The 21760-nt window shown below is 35.6% G+C and overlaps 3 protein-coding genes and 1 long non-coding RNA gene across 10 annotated transcripts; 2 read left to right on the top strand and 2 right to left on the bottom strand.

Annotated features, from left to right (window-relative positions):
* On the top strand, positions 1-12947 carry LOC148936137 (uncharacterized). 3 transcript variants are annotated; one of them, XR_016139877.1, is made up of 3 exons: positions 4321-4544; positions 10684-10807; positions 10895-12947. It is a non-coding gene; the product is annotated as an uncharacterized LOC148936137 (long non-coding RNA). The 3 variants fall into 3 exon arrangements; XR_016139876.1 differs by lacking the exon at positions 4321-4544 and adding an exon at positions 1-4312 and having other exon boundaries at positions 10684-12947; XR_016139875.1 differs by having other exon boundaries at positions 10684-12947.
* Positions 5180-9850, top strand: LOC105423883 (hexosaminidase D). The gene is made up of 2 exons (XM_011633829.2): positions 5180-6142; positions 6269-9850. The coding sequence occupies exons 1-2, from the start codon at positions 5986-5988 to the stop codon at positions 7735-7737; spliced, it is 1626 nt and encodes a 541-aa protein (XP_011632131.2). The 5' UTR covers positions 5180-5985; the 3' UTR covers positions 7738-9850.
* On the bottom strand, positions 8341-12361 carry LOC105423885 (ras-related protein Rab-28). Its single transcript, XM_011633835.2, has 4 exons — positions 12220-12361; positions 10919-11104; positions 10555-10788; positions 8341-10437 (listed from the first exon to the last, which is right to left on the bottom strand). Exons 1-4 carry the CDS (start codon positions 12292-12294, stop codon positions 10213-10215), a joined length of 720 nt encoding a protein of 239 aa, XP_011632137.1. The 5' UTR covers positions 12295-12361; the 3' UTR covers positions 8341-10212.
* FipoQ (F-box/LRR-repeat protein FipoQ) lies at positions 12787-20078 on the bottom strand. 5 transcript variants are annotated; one of them, XM_089079698.1, is made up of 8 exons: positions 19655-20078; positions 18961-19196; positions 15433-15632; positions 14848-15122; positions 14319-14585; positions 13740-14109; positions 13227-13430; positions 12787-13158 (listed from the first exon to the last, which is right to left on the bottom strand). In XM_089079698.1, exons 2-8 carry the CDS (start codon positions 19072-19074, stop codon positions 13023-13025), a joined length of 1566 nt encoding a protein of 521 aa, XP_088935824.1. In that variant the 5' UTR covers positions 19075-19196; positions 19655-20078; the 3' UTR covers positions 12787-13022. The 5 variants fall into 5 exon arrangements, with proteins under 5 accessions (XP_088935824.1, XP_011632133.1, XP_011632136.1 ...); XM_011633831.3 differs by having other exon boundaries at positions 18961-19060; positions 19655-20077; XM_011633834.3 differs by lacking the exon at positions 19655-20078 and adding an exon at positions 18234-18556 and having other exon boundaries at positions 18961-19072.
* Between the last annotated feature and the right edge of the window lie 1682 nt (positions 20079-21760).

Raw genomic sequence — 21760 nt, 5'->3', positions numbered from 1 at the left:
GAGAGAGAGAGCGTCGTTTCTTTAAGGAAAACCGACCGGGCGTGTGCGCACGCACACGTACGCACCGTTTCGCAGAGGCCGTGCCACATGCGCCAAGTCCTCGAGATGCGTAAACGCGGCTCGACGGGAGTTGGAAGGTGCGTTTTGTTCGCGATTCGCGAACAGCGCGATCAGCAGCGAGGACATTTGTCTGTCATTGAGAGAGCGACGAGGCGAGAAGTTGCGTATCGCAACCTTGAGAGGGAGCGATAAATTTCGAAGATGAAGTGTTGTGTACCTCGGGGGAGAAAAGTATCTGAAAATTCTGCGCGAAGCGTAATCTGGTAGATCTCTATCTCATTTGATATCTAATATTTTTTTATTTACTCTCTCCTTTCTCTTTAAGAAATTAAAGTACCTTTCTCTATGTACAAAAGATTTGGAAAGATAAGGGGTAAATAAGATTTATGGTGTATCTTTTGAGGAAACAAAATAAAAATTTTTATCGAGATCTCTGTGTGATTCATGTCAATTATTGATTAGAGTTAAGCTAAGTTTTAAGTTTGTCTTTTTTAATGTAAGTAAAAACACAAAAATGGAATTATTTCGAGCTGCCTCCGACGCATGCTGCGTCTGAAAGGAATTTTACGCTGTTAGTCCGCAGCTGAGTACACAAAAGGCGATCTGTATAGAGTTACGAATAATGAGTAAAAACTTGCATATTTATCGTCAGAACCGCAAGACTTTATGTGGATTATAAATCAGCGTCTAGAATATCCCGTTCAAAATAGAAAGTAACCAAAATAGAAAGTAAAGTAAAGAAAAAAAAAGTAAAAATAGAAGAAAGAATTAATATTCAAATAAAACGGATAACAAGATTTACATTAATTAAAGTGAAGAAATTGAGACTGTAATAACCAATTATCATAAGATCACTTTTGCAAAATAATGTGTTAACATCAGAATTTTAATTTTATATTAAGTAGAAAGGTGACAATATTTTGCTTTAATTTATCGTTAAATTACAGCCATTCCATTTAGTCGAGGACCTTAATCGCTTCACTTGACGTCAGAAGTAAATTACTGAGTTGAATTTTAATTGAAATTCAAGACGATGAATTCAATCTGCGAATAAACAATATGATATATTATTTATTATATACGATGCATAAACAATTATATCGCAATTTTATTCGGAAACGTATTCTTCACGTATGATTCTCGCTTTCTTCGCAAAAAAAAAAAAAAAAAAATCGATTTCTTAAATTCCACAAGAATTTTTATCTCGGCGAGATGACTTAATTGCGACAAATATACAGTATCATTATGTATATTACAGATACGCCTTTTTAATGGAAGATAACGGCAGATAACATAGCGACTGTGCGTGATTACATTCGTAGCAGTCTCATCTTGCACATATGCAACTGCATGCATACAGAATGCAGCACGTGAAACATTATACATTATACCTAACATACTTCGTGTAAGTGCACACTTGAGTCACTACTTCTGAATAATCGCCCGGCAATTCTTCATTCCTCTGTACAAGTCGCTGCGGAAGCGCATTGTTGTCGCGGTTTCGCAGGAATATATCACAAAGAAGATACAATTTAATTACTACATATATGCACAAGGTGGTATCTTTGTGGCATGAATTTGATGAAGTGGTCAGAGAGAATCTGTTTCTTTGCGGAAGAAAATTAATCATGATGTCCTTGTTGGCGGTTTTTACTAAAATCCGACATGTACAAAGTGTACGTAAAATGTCTTTTTATTAAATGCAACTTTTAAAATTGGATTTAGGCTTTACGTATAAATTAGATCATAATAAGTGTTTTTGAGGTAAAGAGAGATTAATCAAAGACTTGATGTGATGTTAAAAGTCACAAGAGAGGAATCGAACGGATGCACAGCCCGTCAAATTTTTGGAAAAGATTTTGGGACGACAACTAAAATCACTTTGTGCGGAATATCGAGTATTACGAGATAAATAATCAACAGAATCATCAATTTGATGATCGATCGATCGATCAGCAAATCTTTACGCTTCGCGGAAGGGGATATAAAAAAAGAGGAGCACGTTTACATTATGGAATACTAAGTAACTACGCAGAAGCAATTACTACAATTGTGTAGAGTCTATGGGAAAACTTAGACGAGCAAACTTTCACGCGAGTCTCGCGTCGGAAAACGTACGTACTGGAAATCCGAGATAAAGCACGATTCGATCCTTTCGTTTCATCAATTTGAATGTATACAAGTTACAATGGCATTTGGAGCGAACGTAAGACGGGAATGAAATTTTTGGGATTCGTACGCCATGTCGTCATTCTTGTGTCGGAGTTGAAGGACGCGCTTTACCGGATTTTTACAAAAATCGTAAACATCAACGCAATTACTGTAAGCACGTGTAATCGGCCTTTTCGTAATGTAATCGTGCCTTTCACGTCCTCGAGTCCTCGGTTTGCGGTTTCGACTGTATCTGCAGTGACTCGTCGAATCGCGCACACGATGCCATCGTTAAACGGCTTTATTGTCTAGAATCATTGCTCCTGCTTCCCTTCGTCGGCCGCAGAGATGTGACTCACGCTCATAGTCAGTCGCCTAACGGGTGTTCCTGCATTTCATGGAAATTGAGTCGGGCTGGGTTATCCATGCTCGAGATTACGTCGAAGAAGATATTAAAAAATGCCAACCGAACGAATGCTTCGACTTACATGAATCACACGACAAAAATGACTTTTCTTAACAACGCAGATGATCCTAAACCAATCAACACTCTTTTCTATTTTATTATTGCGATTTCCGCACTTGCATGTAAACATTATCTTTAAACCAAATCTTCAATGTCGTGTTTCTCCAAAATTTGTGTTTTTTTTTTTGCATTTTTTTGCAAATTAATTGGGAGAGAGAGAGAGAGAGAGAGCTGTAAGTACAAAAAGAAATGAGATGACAATACAATAGTCTTGGCTAAGGATCAATAATAATACCTCTTTCACTGTGGAGTATTTTATTTGCAGATGTAGTCGCGAATTTCGTTTCTTGTCCCAACTGAAAACTGATTGCCTTGAAATTTTCTTTTGCGCGAACGAAATCGATGAGAAGGAACATCATGGCTTCCTTTCTGCTTAGTCATTTTATTATTTATTACATCCGCACTTTCTCTGGACCGCACGAAAAGTAACTGTTGAGCTATCACTTCAAATTTGTATTGATCTTCTTTCGGACCTTCAAAATACTCAGACCCATCTGTGTATACATATGTATAAAAGTAGAGCTATTTTGTTTTTTCAAAATCAACCTGCCAATAGTCCAAAATCTTTGTATTCCAAGTATTTCAGGTATAATATATGCCGACCAGATTTGAGCGCTTCAAATCTTATTTCAAAGCTGGATTGCTCAAACCATTGTAACTTTGAAAGGGAAAGGAATCACATTCAAATTTTCAAAAAATATATTTGAAAAGCTATCTTTTGAAAAAATGCAAAAAGAAATCAATTTTTGGCCCTATAAACCGGGTGGTCCATTTAATTCAAATTGTGCTTTCCCATTTTCTACTGAGAAATTGTTTCAATTTTTCACTTTATGAAAAAAAATTTAAAAAAAGATCGTAAGAAAATTTGTAAGAGAGAGGAAAAATCGGGATGATTTAAAATCGAGATAAAATTAATGTCTAATTAATTGAAGAAAAAGCGAAAAATTTTATAATATAATTTATAATAATATGATTTTTATTATGATATTTTTTTATTTAATGTACTTTTAAACTTTGCTTTCTATTGTTCATCATGTTATTATACGAACGACACTATTGTAATGTTATGCACTCGACCAGAGGTTCAATTTTTGCTTTTACCATGATGCATGTCCTGAGCATATTTTAACGCCGGATAATATAATTGTTTCGTGCTGATTGGCACGAAACTATATACATGAGGAAATACATATATACCCATGCAATTTGCAGTGATCGTTGGAACATAACATCAATTACGTTTCTCGTTTATCACAGTTATTTTTTTTTTTTTTATTGTTGTCTCCATCATCTTTATTTCAATTGGAATCGATAAATATCTGTGTATAATAGATTTACAAATTAAAATTATAAATTGCAGATTTCCGATAAAATTCGGAATCATCGAACTTATTTATAACTCGACAGATGTCGCGTCATTTCAGATTACGACGTTACGATAGCCGTTGCACATTTCTATGCATTAATTTATTTTATTCGAAATTACCTTATTCTCGTATTCCATTGAACAAAATAAGAATGTTATCGATGTAATTACATCTGAAATTAAGCTAATTCCTAACGTTAATTTCCAAGGTACGTAAACATTTTTGTTAATTAAAAAAAATGGCCGAAACCACACCATGTCGAGAATGCTTACGCGCATCCAATGCATAAATTAATATTTAATTGATATCCGCACGACGGAAATGCAACGCAATATAATACACGAGCGTGTTGGCACTCGCTCGGCTTGACAAGCGATAACTTCCGGTACTTCATTGTCGATTGGATCGATCGTCGTCATCCGCTGGTTCTACTAAATCAAGTAGGTTATTTCAAAATTATTGCACTAATTTGAACGCAAAAGAGAGAGAAAGAGAGTAAATCACTTCTTTTTTTATTTCTATCTTCCTCTTTTTTATTCCTCCTTTCTCTTTCTCTTTCTCTTTAATCGTACAGGTACTCATTTTTTATCAATTCATTTATAAATGTGAACTGAGTTTAATTTCAGTTTAACTTACTTTCTATTTTTTTTTTGTAAAAACTAGAAAAAGATGAAAAGTAAGTTAAATCGATATTAAAGTTAATTTACATTGATAGAAATGAATATGAGACGATTAGTATAGAGAAAAATTAAATAAGAAGTTTTTATTAAAACAGATGTTCAATTTGTTATTTTAACATGTCCTTTTCTATTCACCTAGCGACTAAACACTGATATCAATGCTATTTTTATATCTTATCAAACTACGAGTATTACTGTGAGTGATTACTGGTATTAGCGATAACGTTTATCGTTTGTTCTAGTGCCTAATGAAATGTATAACAATTGATTAGAATCGATCAATCCATTAGAAAAAAAATTGAATAATAAACGAGAAACATTAAAAGGAAAAAAACGATGGCGCGTGCTGCAGATTATCCTTCGAAGATTATTATCCAGATCTTACGTCACATAAGATCACTGTCATGTAACGTACGTTCGATCGTAGATTTCTCTCGAATAATCGCGATCTAGCGTTTGTGAAATTTCTCTTTTATTTTTTTATCGATCGAAATCACGGACAACATTTTGCTCGCTTTATCACGGTCGTTGAAATTCGTAACGGGCTGCGCCCGTTCGGCTCGGCGTGGCGTAAAATGCAAGGATCAATAATTATCGTGTTACGCCACACGCATCATCATCCCTTTTCGGATCAGCGAGCCGCGCGCGACCGCGCGTACATCAGACCGAAAGCGTCTCCTCTCCGGTCTCTCCCGTCTCTCCCGTCTCCACATCCCGTTACTTCCATCTCCTCTCTCGTCTCCTGCCCTGTTCTCTCCCGATCCGGTGTCTCTCGGCGGTGCCGATAGACCGCGCGCGTGGCGAGCAGCACCGCGCCTGTCTTCGCTTATATTTGCGGCCGACTGCAGTGTGAAACGCCACTTTTTTTTCATGGTTTTCGTGGGAAACTCGGCCGCGCGATTCGTCTCGGTTTCTCTCGAGAGATCGAGGTGCGCCCGCGACGCACGAGGTATGCGCACGTCCCGCGACTCGACGAGCAACGCCGAGCGTGTCTCTTGCGTTGTTCCGCAATAATAGCTGTTTCTCTCTCTCTCTCTCTCTCTCTTTCTCTTTTCATAGTTTTCTCTTTCTCTCTCTCTCTCTTTCTTCGTTTGTTCCTCTGGCGGGATCGCGCGGCTCGTGAACGATGGACATGACAGTGCGATAAGTTTTGACGACGACTCGATCCCCGAAGAGCAGCGCGCGAATTTCTCCCGACGTCATGACGCGTCTACGGGGCCGTGCCTCGCTGATGGTGTTCGCGACCCTCAGCTTCATCCTGCTGGTCGTCATATATCACATACTGAGTAACGAGATCGACGAGATATCAACGGGCAAGATCGGCGCACGCCTGAGATCCGAGGATGTGTACCCACCAGGTGAACTCACAGACAGCTCTCAAGGCGCTGCCAGAGGGCAGCGAGTAGAGGGCCAGATGACGGGGAATTTGAGGAACGGTAGGAACAGACTGGTTAACGAGTTAACTCACGATAAATCGTTTGCAGACGGCACTCCGCTGTTCAAGGGCCATAAGATCGTCCACCTAGATCTGAAAGGCGCCCCGCCGAAGATGAGCTATTATAACTACCTGTTCCCTCTGCTGCGAAAGCTGGGAGCCACCGGCGTGCTTGTGGAGTACGAAGACATGTTCCCCTTTGCCGACAGCATCGAGGACATACACGCCGGCAACTCTTATTCCAGGAGGGACATCACGCAGATTCAAAATATAGCCAGGAATAATCAGTTGGTTATCATACCGTTGATACAAACCTTCGGCCATATGGAATTCGTCCTCAAGTTGGACAAGTATAAAGACTTCAGGGAAGTTCCGCGTTATCCCCAAGTCTTGTGCCCTACGTACAATAAGACACTACCATTGATCTACGAGATGATAAACCAAATTGTGTCCGCGCATCCAGCGTCCAAGTATTTGCATATCGGCGCAGATGAGGTTTATCAGATAGGGGAATGCTCGAGATGTTTAGATATCATGGCCAAGAGGCAGTGGAGCAAGCGACAGTTGTTCCTAGATCACGTCTCTTCGGTAGTCAAGTATATCAAAGAGACATACCCGGAACTGACTGTACTCATGTGGGACGACGAATTTCGTGATATATCGCCACAAGAGATTATCGACAGAGGTCTGCACCGGACGGTGGAGCCGGTTATCTGGAAGTACACCACTGATCCCGGTATGACGCTGACAGATCAACTGTGGGAGAGCTACGCCACGGTGTGGAAGGAAGTCTGGATCGCGACGGCATTCAAAGGGGCCACTTCGCCGGACAGATATTACACAGACATTTCATATCACATGGAGAACCATCAACGTTGGTTAGAAATCATTCAGAGATACTCAAGCCAAATCACATTCAAGGGCGTGATGCTGACCGGATGGCAGAGATACGATCACTTCAGTGTCCTCTGCGAGTTGCTGCCGGTAGGACTGCCGTCTCTCGCCATTAATTTAGCTATACTACAAGCCTCGGATGTAAACGGCTTCCCGGTAGAAGTGCCCGATCGTATATCCGAAGCTTTACAATGCGACGGTGTCATCTCGTTGAGCATACCGGAGCCGCAGTACGGCTGGACCAAATGCAGCTTCCACGGAGTGTCGGTGTACGCGGCTGTTTTACGTCTTTACTCTTTGGCGCAAGAGATAGCGAAAATGGAACAGGACAATACTTATAAGGGATGGTTAAAACCATATAACATTAAGTATTCTTTTGCTAGTCCTAGTTACGTCGAGCGTGCGGTCGCTGATTTGGACAGACATAAAATGGAAATAATATATATCGAGAAAGAGATGCGTACAGCGATGGAGGATATTTATGACAATTATACGATACAAGAGTGGCTTGACACGTATACCGCACCTTTAAATGAAAAGCTCAATCAGTTATGGGAAATTAAGGAGAAACTTTTAGAGAAAAATACATGGCCAAAGAGACCTCTCACAAAATCAGACTTATAGTATAAAACTACAATTTCAATTGGAATAAATGAATGAAGGTATTCGTGTTCTTTGTAGTATAATAAGAGACTGAAAATTTTGCTAGAATAATACGAGAAAAGAGTGCGAGAGATTTTTTAGCAATTATTCTCTAAACCTGGCGTGGATAATCAGTGAAATGTAAAAGTTTTGAATTCGTAATTTTACATCTTGCAATTGTTGTACAGAATATGTGATATAATAATGTAATTTGATAAGAGAATAATCAAATCATAATTGCACCGTCCGTATAAATTATATTAGTAAATCTCGTTTATGTCGGTGGAAATAACAATACATTATTTATATAATAGAACTAATCATAATAGAACAATAATCTTTCTTATTTACATCATACAAGTTTAACAGAAATATTTATATATAATAATTCTTATTCTTTGTGATTCCAGAAAAATATTTTAAACGCACTATAAATGTTCTGGATAATTTACAAGGATAGATAATGTATAAAGATAGATAGTAATCTATTGATAAATATATATTTAAATATATATTTAAAAAATATTATTTTGTAACATTAGCATATAATTTATTAGCAATTTATTAAAAGTGCTAGATCTCAAGTTATGTTTTTTTTTTTTTTTTAGATTTTGAAGTTTATTGTCATATATATACATAATTGCATGTATTGTGAACGCGCGATGCGTAGATTATATAAAGTTAGTCTTTCTGATCACGTACGCACAAATTGTCCTTCCTTCATGTCTTCGAATTGTAACGCTATACGAATAGCACTGCTGATGTTTACGTTTTTCGAAAAGATATTAACAATATAAATTAATACGTGTTGATTTATATAACGTATATGAAACGCAGTATCTGCAGTTTTAGTATAAACAAAGAACTGTGCCATAAGTAAATGATTGTAATATTATACTCCAATCAGATAAATTTTTCAAGGATTAGTAAAGATTATTGTGTATGTGCTTGAATTGATGATCTTTAGGAAGGAGAGATTATATTCAATTGAATGATTGAATTTTGATGTTGTTTGCAGCAATATGCAAAATCAATAAATGCTATTAATAGCAACGTTTTGAAAGAATAAAAGAATAATGTGGAGTATCTTAGAAATTATTCTTAAAACAGCTTTGTAAATTTCTTTATTTAAGAAAAAAGAAAGCACAAAACTGTTTTATCTAAAGTGCTTATTATTTTTATCTTATTTATATCAGATCTTCAATCGCTGCGTCTTTTCGATAAACGCATCTTGTAATATAATATTTAATAAATCTTCCTAGTAATTTTGAATTCTTCTGTGAGTTACTAATATTAGAGTTGGGAAATAACGCGTTACTCGTAACGCCATTATCGTTACGGTTATTTTTTTTTAATAACTGTAAGGTAATTTTCAATAAGGATAACGAATTCAACAGTTATATTTATCGTTACTTTATATATTTTGAACCTATTTATGATAATTTTTGTATATTCAATGTTTAATATCAGTCTTCCGATATTCACAATCCGTTATTATATAAAATCATCTTAGAAATAATTTATCATAAACCAATCACAAAGCTACATTAACATATAGAATAGACTTTATAAGTACCGGCCTTTAAAAATTGCAAGCATAAAAATATAATTGTAAGCATAAAATTGAGGATAAAAAAGAAATAAACTGTATTTATAAATTTAAAGAAAATGACAATTTTTTAATTTGCATTTTGAATATTTTATCTTTCTTTTTAATCTTTCTGTTTAAATTTTTTGTGTTCTTGAGAATTTAAAATAAAAAATTTTATTATTTTCATTGGTAGTTTAACAAAAAATATTAGAAAAGTAAATTTTTTACTTAATCTAATCTCGTTTTAGTATAAAAAAACATAACGAATCGTTTCTTTTTAAGTAACAATAACGATAACGAGTTACTTTTCAAGAGTAATTTCCTCAACTCTGACTAATATATACATACGTCTTCACACTACATTATATGCTTTGTTATTATTACTTTGCAATAAATCTTATCATGTAAATGTATTTTTAATGTTGTTATATAAATCTATGTTGCGCGTGTAACTAGTACCATAACGAGATTAATAAATCTGTTTTTCAATCTACAATAAACAAATTCTGTGGTCATATTTATCCATTAGCCCCATGCTACATAAATATAATTTTTATTTTCATTTATACAGTGTGTTTAATTTGAATGATATGATTGTATAAATATATTCAAGACATTCACGCGCGAGACAATTGTAAAAAAAGATACATTCTTGGCATTATGTAATTTGCGTGCTATTATGAAAATGTGCACTCGAATGAAGTTTATAACATGTATAAAATGTTACTGCACAAGTATGAAATATGATGTATTATATTTATTACTATCATAACTGTAGTACAATTTTTCTTATATCGAACAAAATTACAATATGCATATTGTTTAAATTTATGTAAAAAAGATATCCTAATAGTGTCCGATGAGTATCATTGGAGTGCACACACCGCGGATTTCGAGGCAGGGAAATGGGGATGGAATATAATCGGGTGTTGCTTTTTGTTGGGAATTCTTTTTACGACTTTGTGTATTGAATTCACATCTACCGTGTCTCCAATTTCGGCAATAATAATGGGTTTATGAAAGTCTTGATCCGTCCTTGTTAATCGGACACCCAAGATTTGCGCCGCCAAACTTGCTATGCATAAAGATACCTAAAAAATACAATTTTTTTTTTAGTCTTTTTATTCTCGTACTCGATATATAAATATAAAAAATATATTTTTTATGTACACATTTATTAGGAAAAAAAAAAAAAAAAAAAGAAATACCGATTCTCCAGTTCTCGCGGACATATCGTGATAAGGAAATCCATTTTCCGCAGCGAATCGATGCGATTTATCTCTCTTAACTGTCCTTTGATGTTCCATGTCACATTTATTGCCTACAACCGCTATTAGAGGCACTTCGTCGTAAGAATCCGTGAAACTCTTGATCCGACCGAGCCACTCTTCCAGAATGTCAAAACTGGAGCTGTTCGTGACGTCGTATACCAAAAGAATGATCTGATTCATAAATACACTGGTTTGTAACAACATATAATTGTAGCACGTGAACAAAAGTGATAAATTAACATCAATTATAAGGTAAAATATTTATTTTTTTTAGCAGAGTGCAGACAGTGAGAAGTCTTACGTGTGCTCCGAAAATGTATTTGTCCAGCATATTCCCATGCAGCGCGAGTCCGCTGACGTCCCACAGATGCAGATTGACATTTTTGTAGCTGCCGATACTGATGTTCTTGAGAAAGAAGTCGATGCCCGCGGTAGGTATGTACTGCCTGGTGAAATCGTTGTTGCAAAACTTCTGGACGATGCTGGTCTAAAGAAGGATCCTTGAATTTCAATTATCAAGAATACACACACAGACGATCGCATTAGGAGAATAATAGGTATTCAACTGATAATGATAGTAATTGTGCGGTAATTAACGACAAATTAAAATTGCAGTTAAAAAATAAAAAGATTTAGAATCATTTTGCATGTCACAACTGAGCGTTGTTTTGTTTAGTTTCAAGTTTTGCAAGTTTTGAAATTACTTCAATCGTAATTTATTTTTCGTTGTGCGTATTATATAACTTTGGTAAATTTATGTTTAAGATATATTTCCGTTTACATTACAACAATATTGACAAATATTACAAAATGTAGGATTAAATTTTATGTTGAATAAGTAATAGTAAAAACCTGAATAAATAAAAATTTATTATTATACAAAAAATAGCATCTTTCTTCATCAACACACGGAGAAAACAGCTTGCTAAAGTTAATAAATCCATGACCTATATACGGTTAATGCAGCCTCGTTAATGCAAAAATGCATCGATTAGAAAATTTGTATCTGCTTCGTTTTATTGTTCCGTCAATGGTCAAAAGAATATGCTAACCGCAAACATCGCATATTACGAAAGTTTCCGCATTGGATCTAGAAACACGAAGTCACGGACAAAGATGTCATCGATCCAAGCTCGCGCATTACATTCATCGTTAATCCATATCGCTCACGTAATCATACATTCAAAAATATGATATTAACTACTTGATATATTAATATATCATTAGTAAAAGTATCAATAATATTTAAATTAATAAATCTCCAAAAAAAAATCATATAAACAGATTCACAGAGAGGATTGAACTCTGAATTTCTCCGTCTGTACAATTCTTACGAAAAAGAAGCGTTGGTCGAACACTTTGAGTTTCTAACGAAACTCGTCCTATCACCTGTTGAAGGACTCTTGCTATACCGGTTTTTCACGGTATTAACATGAGTGATCAGCAAACAAATTTAAATTAAACAAACAGGACAGGCACGCGCTAATAGAGTATCCTTCATTTAGCCTTGGGCACCGAAACGAGGGATCAATCACCTCCCCCCCCCCCTCTTCATCGGCCATCGCCGCATCTTCGAGCCGAGGAGACGACACCGAAACTCACTTTGCCGGCGCCGGAGTCACCCACGAGCACGATTTTCAACCGCTTCTCGACCGAGTCCTCGTCGATGTCCGACATCGGGGACGTGACGAAGATGCAGATTGAATCGACGGCGACTCTCGGTGATGATCATACGAGTGGCCCGACTCGTCCGTCGGGACGGTCCTCGGCCGACTATAATGGCGCGGCCGTAATAGAACGTGGCAGCTCGCGTGTTGTGGCCGACGAACGAGGTCCGAATCGACCGGCGATGGTGGCCAGTGCGGCGTCGTCGTCGTCATCGCCGTCGTCTGTTCGCAGGCATGAATAAATTAGCAAATAATCGATATGGCGGAACCGCGCCATTGCCAACGTGTGCGTACCTCGCGGTTAGTACCAGTTTCTAGGCGCGGAAGGATATCTCGACGGCGACGAGGACGACGACGACGACGACGACGACGACGACGAGGGCGACGTGCGTGATGTTTCGCGATCTGACGCATCTGCGTTTGGGAGATCGCAATTTTCACGTTTGCGCGAAGCGTTTTTGAAGTTTGTTCTCGTTGGGATAATTCCGAAAGCTATTACTGATTCGACGCAGGAAATTTAATGCTTGCGCTATTAAATTACAATTTTATGATACAATATGAATCTTTATACGTTATTTTCTTTTATAATTCTTGTACTATCTACGTTAATACTGTTTGTAAAGAAAATATATTTTATATAAATATATATTATTTCTGTCTTAATTTGTAAGCACTTTTTCACATCAATGTCTTTTCTCACAAGATTGATACAACATTTATAAAATCTGAACGCTGTCGTCAATTGAAAATTAGATCTTTATAATTTTGCAAAAGATAGTAATTCGACACTCTGCAACAGGTAATTGTTCTAACAACCGTTAGCCTATCGGCTCGCTCGAAATTCGCTTTGACAATTTCGTAATATCTTCCGTCACTGTAACAAAATAATATTTGATAAATTTTGCTTGTTTTACGCGTATTACGTATTTACCTTAATCTCACCTTAAACTTAAGCATTTCAACTTGATACACTTCACGCGTAGAATATCGATGGCTTTTTGACTTTTATCCGAAAATCGCAAGTTTTCTGGATCCCATCGCAGTTCCAAACGCTCCAAATTGGGACAGTTATTGGCGATTCCATCCATCAATTGATCTACGTGAATATTGACGCCTAATCTCTCTTGAGTGCCCATCACAAGTATTCTGAAATCGTATCATTGTAATTTCACGTATACAAACACGTATACAAAATTTAAGTTGTCACGATGTAAAAGAAAGCAATAATAAGAGAGATAAAAAAATTTTTTAATAAATTTCTTGCAATAATGAACACAATTTAAGTATAGAAGTATAAATGTTAAGATTCGTGAAACAGAACGATATTCATTTTTTTATTCAACATATAATTTACTGTGCAATTAACACCTATTGTAATATCACGAATTTATTCCACGTTTAGCACAACGATATACTTATATACAGTAGAATCAGTTGTGTGTCATAAATGCTCACCTTGCATTGGTAAGAATTGGTAGTACGCTTTGCCAAAGCTGATCGGTAATGTGCGGCATGCCCGACAGTGCGAGGCCGTAGAGCTGATGGCCGTGCCTCGACAGAAATTTGTGCAGGGCCTCGTCGCTCAAGTTATCGGAGCTGTCCAAATCCAGCGCTATCAAATTCCGCGTATTCCCAAGTTCGGTCCAGGATTTTAGCACGTTATCATTGAAACTGTTCAACTGACCGGCGCTCAAAAAACGCAGCCCGGGAATTCTGGTCAGCATGTCAATCAGGCATTCCGTCGACAGATCGGTAGCGGTAATGTCGAGTTCCTGAATGCTCGATTTTTCCCATTCCACTTGCATCACGTACTCACTCTGCAGATCTAAAATGTTCACATTTCATGCAACTTTTAAAAGCCGACGAAAAAGATTACACTACTATTTCAACCGCGTGAAGGGTTTTCTTGCATTAAATTTTGGACGTAGATTAAATAATGTGATCGGTTTGCACAAAAAGTTGTCCGTAAAATGTCCGTAAAATTTTGAAGATTTCAGTTAAATTTTTTTAATTAGGTCGTAAGTAATATCTCACTTGTTCCTTGCATAAGAAGACATTTCAATCTTCGGCTTCTTTGGAAGAGAGTCTTCATGGTCGAACCGGTCACTTTGGCACAGTAATTTACAGCTAGGCATTCTAACTGGATACAATTGGAAGAAAAGGCATCGATATGCGAATCATCCACGAAATTAATGCCATATAAATTGATAACCCTTAAATTTGGAGTCGCTGATTTTAATTTGTGCACATTTATCACTTCATAAATTTCTTCTTCTTCTTCTTCGATTTTTTCATAAGTTCCTAAAGAATAATCGATCATAATTAATTATGAAAATTTCTACAGATTTGCTAGATAAATTATAAATTTATGAAAAAAACATTATTTTCTGCCAAATATATTTAACTATAATAATATTTGTGTAATTATATTTTTATTATATTTAATGCATATCCGTACTTTTTTTTAGAAAATACATTATTTATTGGAGTTCAGCCTTATAGCACATAAAATATATAAATAATATAGAATATGTAGAATAAGAATATAGTTTTAATCGATTACCGATTAAATGAAGAATCTCGAGACCGTTTATGAAATTATAGATTTTTCGCATAAAACCCTCCATGAAAATGACTTCTGATAAACAAATGCACATGTACTTCAATTTCGTGGGAAATGCTTGCATTTCTGAAAAGTCGTGCAGTTGCATCGCAGTTGAAAAGTCCAGTAACATGTGTGTTAAATTTGGACACCTATTGGCTAATTCGTGGAGAACCGTGTGTGTGATCAATTCGATCGGTAATTCAATGTACCTCAATGAAGGTCCGAAGCGTACGCTGTAAATATCAAACCGTATTCATTATTTTACAATAGATAAATTCCATATCTGAAATAAGAATGGATTTCGTTCTTTTCGTCTCTGTCGAAAAACGTTAATATCTCAAATAAATATTTCTTTAATTTGGCTTTGATTTGAAATTTTTAGATAATCTACAACATTATTGCGACAAATTGCAAACGCCTTAAAATTACTCTTATGACTATCCTGCATGTGCAGGTCATTTTTCGTTTTTAGAATTTGTATATAAAAATGGCCCAGAAAACATCTGAAAGTCGCGAGGATTATACATTATGGCTTCTCGTTACCTGATTAAGTGTAACAAGTTTTCCAGGGAGCTCACGTGAAGTCCGCTTACTTCCGGTCTCAAGGACACGTGTTTCCAGAGGCGCGTGTCATACGCGATTTGTCGCCAGCGTTTGCAGACGCGAGCAACCCTGCATATCTCGCGATGCGAAAGATAGCTGAAGACGTTTAGCAAAACTTTGTCCGGCAGCTTCTCTATCGTCTGCGGAGAAAAGATATTTTATTTACGTGAAGATCAAGAGTACACTATTGATCGCTCATTTAATTATTCAAGATTATTCGACGAATTAAGAAGTAAAGTAAAAATAATAAGTCGAACTACGAATTAAAACAATTTCTGCAATTTCACTCTGCGTTTTCTTCATTTGTCATACTTAATGTTCACATTATTGGCGCGATTTCGAATCGTATTAAACTTGTGACGTAAGTACATTATTCGTCGAGCTTATCCTTCTCGTTAAACCAGGCTAAATTTATCAATTTTGAATATCAATTTCTTTTATGTTAAGAACCTTCACATGAGAAATTAATAATCGATATGCGAATTAAATTTCTCCAACGAATTAACACTGAAATATCCTATAAAAACGTAACGTGATATAAACGGATTCAGATAATTGTGCGAAAAATAGACGATCGAACGTCATATTACGTCGATATTAAATAAATTAACTTACAGTACGACTTTTAGCGGCAGCACCTTCAGCAACATACATTTGAGATGTTTCTAGGGCAATCTGACCCCAAACATCCACACCGCCAAGATCCATGGTGCCGCTTCTTTTGACGTTAGTTTAGAATAAAGACTGAGTTTCGGAGTTTTCACGGATTCTATCTTTTTTCTTATCCAATAGAATTAATCGTTTAAATATTTTTTTCCCGGTTTTATTACACTTTTATTATTATTTCGAAAGGTCCCTTTTACTTTTGCTGTTAAAAAACACCGTAGAGTCGCGATTTATCTCCGTATTTCCGTGTACTGAATAAAAAAATTTTTGATTGCACTATACACCATATATTATTTTCAAATATGGATAAAAACTTAATAAGCGATGACTATTAATATTTGCAGTTACACGCGATCTGTTGGAATCGCGACACACGAGGCGGAATTCGGGGAAGCTTAAACTACAAGTCTTCAGCGGTTTTAATCGGATCGCGCTTGCGCGTCGCCCTAAATATAAGACTTGGAAGGCTTGCCTGTACTTTATTTTAAACTCCACTATGCCTACATCACGTACTGGGATAAATTTTGCATTTTTAAAATTTAAAATTTATTTCGTGATAAAGTACCTAATTCAAAATGGCTGGTTTGTCGTACGAACGTCACTTGCAAATCGATCACTCATACAAAAATTTCAAATTTTAAATTTTGGTTGCTCATGAAAAAAACATGCTTGCAAATATTTTGAGCCATTTTTGTATGCATAGTATCTAAAAAACAAAATAATTATATCGATAAATTATTATTAAATGGTAATAATTTAATTAATATATTATTCTGTTTGCTGCAAGTGATTCAGCTTTGATATAATCATTTTCGAGAATATATATTATTTCTTTTATATATATATATATATATATATATATATATATATATATAAAATAATATTTACATGAATTGCATTCTTGGCTTGTTCACAAAAATTAATAGCATTCAACAGAAATTAGCGTTGAATTCTTATGTTTACACAGCAGAAATTGAAAAATATATGTACAAATGATAATGCAAAAACTAGAATATTTTATGCTTCAAAAAAAGATTTTCTATTATTTTAATAAATGTGTACAAATGATATTATGCTAATTCAGCGCCAAATTACGCGCGAGATAATCTTCCTAATATCTTTCGTGCGCTTTTAGCGTAATGATTGGCACGACTTCAATGTGATATACTTAATGAACTACCAGCAACAGGTTACACGTCTATCGCATAATTAAGGTCTACAAATCTCATGTTGACCGGCGAAGTTAATGACTTAAGAAACTCTAATTACATACCTAGTAGCTAAACTGTCTCCAATCGGGGCATTAAACTATAATGACAGAACTCATATCGATTGTCTTGATACTGGTCAACTTTATTATTATTTTTATACGCATAGATAATTATTTTTGAATATTTATGCATTATTTCTTGATGAAATTGTATATAATAGAAACAACATAAAAAATATTACATAAAAAAAGAGGAAAAGATTTAATGATTTTTTTGTGTTGCTTAATGACAAATTAGTTTCTTGAAACGTATCATCATATTTTACTTTTCTTACAGAAGAAATAAAAAAAAAACTATAATTATTTGTCAGTCTAACGTGATTTAAAAGCCAGTTTGCAAGTTCATAAAATAGATATATATTGAAATTATAACAAACAAGTTACAAAAAGACAACATTAAAAATGATAAAAAATAAAATAAAAATTATATGAAAATATTGCAATGAATATGATTTAATGCAGTTTCTTAAAATGAAAAATATATCGAATCATTAATGATATCAATTTACGATTTTTAATTTTAGAAAATTTTAGAAAATTTTAGAATTATATTAATTCTTTTTATTATTCTAAAAATGTAAAGATATACAATAAAAGAAATTGTTTAAAATATTTATTTAGAAATTCTGTTACGCGATATTTAGGTAAAAAGAAGAACGCACAAAGGTGAGAATTTATTTTTGTTATAAAAGCGTTGGAAAAAAATATACAGCTGCTTTTTGAAGTGATAAAAGATATTTGAAAATTGATAAAGATAATAAATTGCTTCTTTAATCGCGTGATTGATTTTAATAATCAGTATTACCGTCGGTTTCCCTCGATGCGTCGTGTTAAATTCTTCCTTGGATATCGCGCTGACGTGCTCCACAGCTAATTGCGTCCAGGTAGTCATTGTTAGAATCGTTCAAATAACTTTACGAATATAATGAAAAAAATTTTATTCGCATTCTTCGGTGAAGTGCACCGAATAGGCCGTAGTTCGGAAGAAATCGAAAATCCCGACGGTGGTCGAGCGAATCGGCCGTTTGACCGTCCTAGGAGAGTCAGCAGTCGCAACTGAGTCTGCTTTAATTAGTTATAAATAAAGGCAAGCAGACAAGCAGGCAGGCATCAGGCCAGAATGGGAACCTATTGACATTCCCCAGCGGCATTGATGTGACACTTGTTACACGTGAAAAAGAAACGCGAGCGGACGCTGACAACGACGTCGCGAGACGTTCTCTCTTGTCTTCGGCCCGGTTGAACTACTTCGAATACTTCGAATACTTCGATTCGAATATTTGCGAATTATCCGCTCGAGATATAAAAAGATTTTATACATATTTGCAATATTAAATGTCTTTGCTTTATGCGTATTTCCAATATTCAATATCGAATATTTAATTGTGTGAAAAAATTATGTGATCTTTCTTTGACACAAATTATTATTGGTCAAAGATTTGATGAAGTTACGGATGATTTTATCATCTTGTCTCTTTCTTTTCCAGTTGAAAAAATCGTCAGTACTACAAAAATATAGTAGATTCGCTTACCGTATTGGGACGTCTTATTATCTTCTCGGGGTCATCTCCTTCGAAAGCGTTGAGTTGTTGCACCGCAGCCTCCACGCTCAGGACATTCCAATTCGACATTCTTCGCATATCCATGATGACGAAATTATGAAGACGAGACAACTGATTAGAATAACGTCTCAAGGTACGAGCAGCAAGGAAAGGGCAAACAGACACGAAGCAATGAGCGGTTTTCACGCTGTTATTTTGTAAGCCACCTAGCGCATGACGAACGCATGTAAGGAAGGTTCATTAATGCAAACAGCAAGAGGAAATCAATTTGGGATGGAATGATATCACAGTCTTTTTGCACTTGCAACAAAACTCCCTGTGGCACTTGAGAAATTGGAACGTGAATCCACGAACAGAATCGCTTTTCGCTTAAAGGCTTCATATAAATATTTTTTATATTACAATCGGAGAAACGCACGTTCACGATTTTCGTACGATTTTTCTTTTTTTTCACTCCCGCGAGACACGGTAACTTAACTCCGGTTAACTTAACTCCGTCACGTTTTCACAGTCGCGAAGCCACAGTTGCCGTTGCCGCCGTTTTTCTACAAAGTTTCGGATGGATTCGAATAATTTCGAGCTCGGATCAGATTCCCGACTTTTTCATCATGCATCTAGCTTATTAATCGAAAACGAGTCGTTCGATAGGCGGAAAGTAGCGTACTCAGTCATCGTGATGTTCGTGTAGACGAGTCCGTCTGCGTTCTGCGAGTCGGCGAAGAAAAATGTAACTAAAATAATCGCGTGTTTCTCGCCGCTTTCTCAAAATAGACCCACTGGAGTGCTCCGCGAGCGCAAGCACCTCGTGCAGGCGAATCATTCGAGCGAGAAGGAAAATTGGTGTATTTTTTTTTCATCCACCAAGTTTGCCAAGAAAAAGAGACGTTTCTTTTTTACATCGTGAAGACAGAGACAATGGACCACTCGCATCCGCTTCCCTTTTCTGTCCCCATGTAAAACCTCGCTCGTAATTTTTGCCAAGAGCTAATTAGCGCTTTCTCACATATATGTGGATTCACATCCTTAAAATGCGTTACGTGTGTTTCTTCGAGTGTGTACACACATTATTTTTTAAATGTTTCTCGAGAATATCCAAGTGAATATGAAAAAATATGAAAAAATTAAATGAAATTATTGTTATCGAAAGGAAGAAAAATTATTTAGCGATAAATAGATCCGCTTTTATTTATCACCCTGACAGACAATGAAATATCAAATAAATACCCTGTATTTAAAAAGTTATTATGATTCTTGCATATTTCAGGAAATGCTTTTTCCCCCCCCCCCCCCTCTTGCTAAGCTGCCAACAAATGCACTCGTGACTCACATTCATGATTCACATGATATCACATTGTTATTCTGTGAAGATAAAGAAGAGACTTTTTCCCTTTTTTCTGCAACTACGAAATATTATCTGATCAACAAAATTGCGAATCTTATTTTCTCGTTTGTATTTCACTCAAAAATCATTTTTAAACACGCACGTACAAGTTCTCTGATATTTTTTGATTCTAGTTTAAACATTTTCTGTAAAATTGAAAAATCTTCTTACGGAAAATGTATTTAACTAATTAATTTCTCAGTTTACGGAAATTTTGGACGATTCTTTTAATGAATGGGCTCTTCCAATATCGTACGAATCATACGAAGGTTAAATCTTCGGCATCGCGAGCGGATTCTCCGTTGACCGGAATCCAAGCGAAAACCTTTGGCATCCTGCCGTCTGCAACTTGATTAATTAAGGTCGCGCTTGATGTAAGTACGATGGCCAAGATACGTAATTTTTATATTAATTCTCGATCAAAGGTGGCTTTTATTCTTCTACTGTCCAAGTTATTAACATATTGAGAACTTGATTATCTGATAGTATCCTGTTGTCAAAATAATTTTGTGATATTTAAAAATTAAATAATTTGATATTTCAAATTTTAAAATTTGTCAACTTACCAAGGTTTCATTTTAATGATAGATTAGAATATAGAGGTTTGTTGTATGAAAGAATTCAATGCTTCCTCTAATGGGAGAGATACTCTTTACAAATAGAATGAAACCGGTTCTAATGATGAATAGCAGTATAACATCCCACATCAGCTTGCATTCGTTTTTATATCTTCGATAGGGATAATCACTAATTTATCAAATATCTTCAGGAATTATACAAATATACAATATACAAAATATAAAATATACAATATACAAAACTGGATATTTATTAATTGTGTTAGAATGGACGCGAATGCACATCGTCGTGAACTTGCTAAATTCAAAATTGAAAATTTCATCAAGTTACTTCATTTAAACACTTTCAAATTTTATTTTCACAGTGGACTGTTATAAACGTTCGGTGTAAATAAATAAATTTTTATATCTCACAGCGAAGAATTGTTCGTCTAGAAAACGAGATTGCATAGGAATTGCGTATCGAATTATCGATCGCGCAAGCGCTCGATATTTCTCGTTATCTCTTCGTTTGGAAATATACATCGAGGAAGTTATAAAGTCACGCACTTAGACAATAAGATGTTACGTAAATCTTAATGTTTTTGAATCGGCTGTGAAAGCTGATAAACATTATATCGATAAACCGTATACGCGATTTATGTCGTATTCGCTCGCGACATCCGTTGACGCGACTTGGTGATCATCCAAGGAGCAACGTCTAATTATCGACTCGCATTTGATCACGCAAATTTAACATACATAACTTACAACGAACTACGCATCTGATTTCTCGCTATTTTACTAATTTACGACTAGTCAGCGAACAGTC

This window comes from Pogonomyrmex barbatus, unplaced genomic scaffold, assembly GCF_055798465.1.
Source record: "Pogonomyrmex barbatus isolate J1 unplaced genomic scaffold, ASM5579846v1 scaffold3, whole genome shotgun sequence".
Classification (NCBI taxonomy): Eukaryota; Metazoa; Arthropoda; class Insecta; order Hymenoptera; family Formicidae; genus Pogonomyrmex; species Pogonomyrmex barbatus.
The sequence above is the reverse complement of the archived record's forward strand: the minus strand, read 5'-3'. Positions and strand labels throughout refer to the sequence as shown.

Bases quoted from the DNA above. Each gene is read 5' to 3' on its own strand.
- LOC105423883 (XM_011633829.2), top strand. From the start codon at position 5,986: ATGACGCGTCTACGGGGCCGTGCCTCGCTGATGGTGTTCGCGACCCTC. The intron at 6,143-6,268 runs GTGAACTCACAG...AATCGTTTGCAG, and splicing joins CGAGGATGTGTACCCACCAG to ACGGCACTCCGCTGTTCAAG.
- LOC105423885 (XM_011633835.2), bottom strand. From the start codon at position 12,294: ATGTCGGACATCGACGAGGACTCGGTCGAGAAGCGGTTGAAAATCGTG. The intron at 10,789-10,918 runs GTAAGACTTCTC...TTTATGAATCAG, and splicing joins AATACATTTTCGGAGCACAC to ATCATTCTTTTGGTATACGA. The intron at 10,438-10,554 runs GTATTTCTTTTT...TGTATTTTTTAG, and splicing joins CCGCGAGAACTGGAGAATCG to GTATCTTTATGCATAGCAAG.
- FipoQ (XM_011633830.3), bottom strand. From the start codon at position 19,074: ATGGATATGCGAAGAATGTCGAATTGGAATGTCCTGAGCGTGGAGGCT. The intron at 15,633-18,960 runs GTAAGCGAATCT...TTTTCTCCGCAG, and splicing joins TAATAAGACGTCCCAATACG to ACGATAGAGAAGCTGCCGGA. The intron at 14,586-14,847 runs GTAATCGATTAA...ATTATTCTTTAG, and splicing joins CGAGATTCTTCATTTAATCG to GAACTTATGAAAAAATCGAA.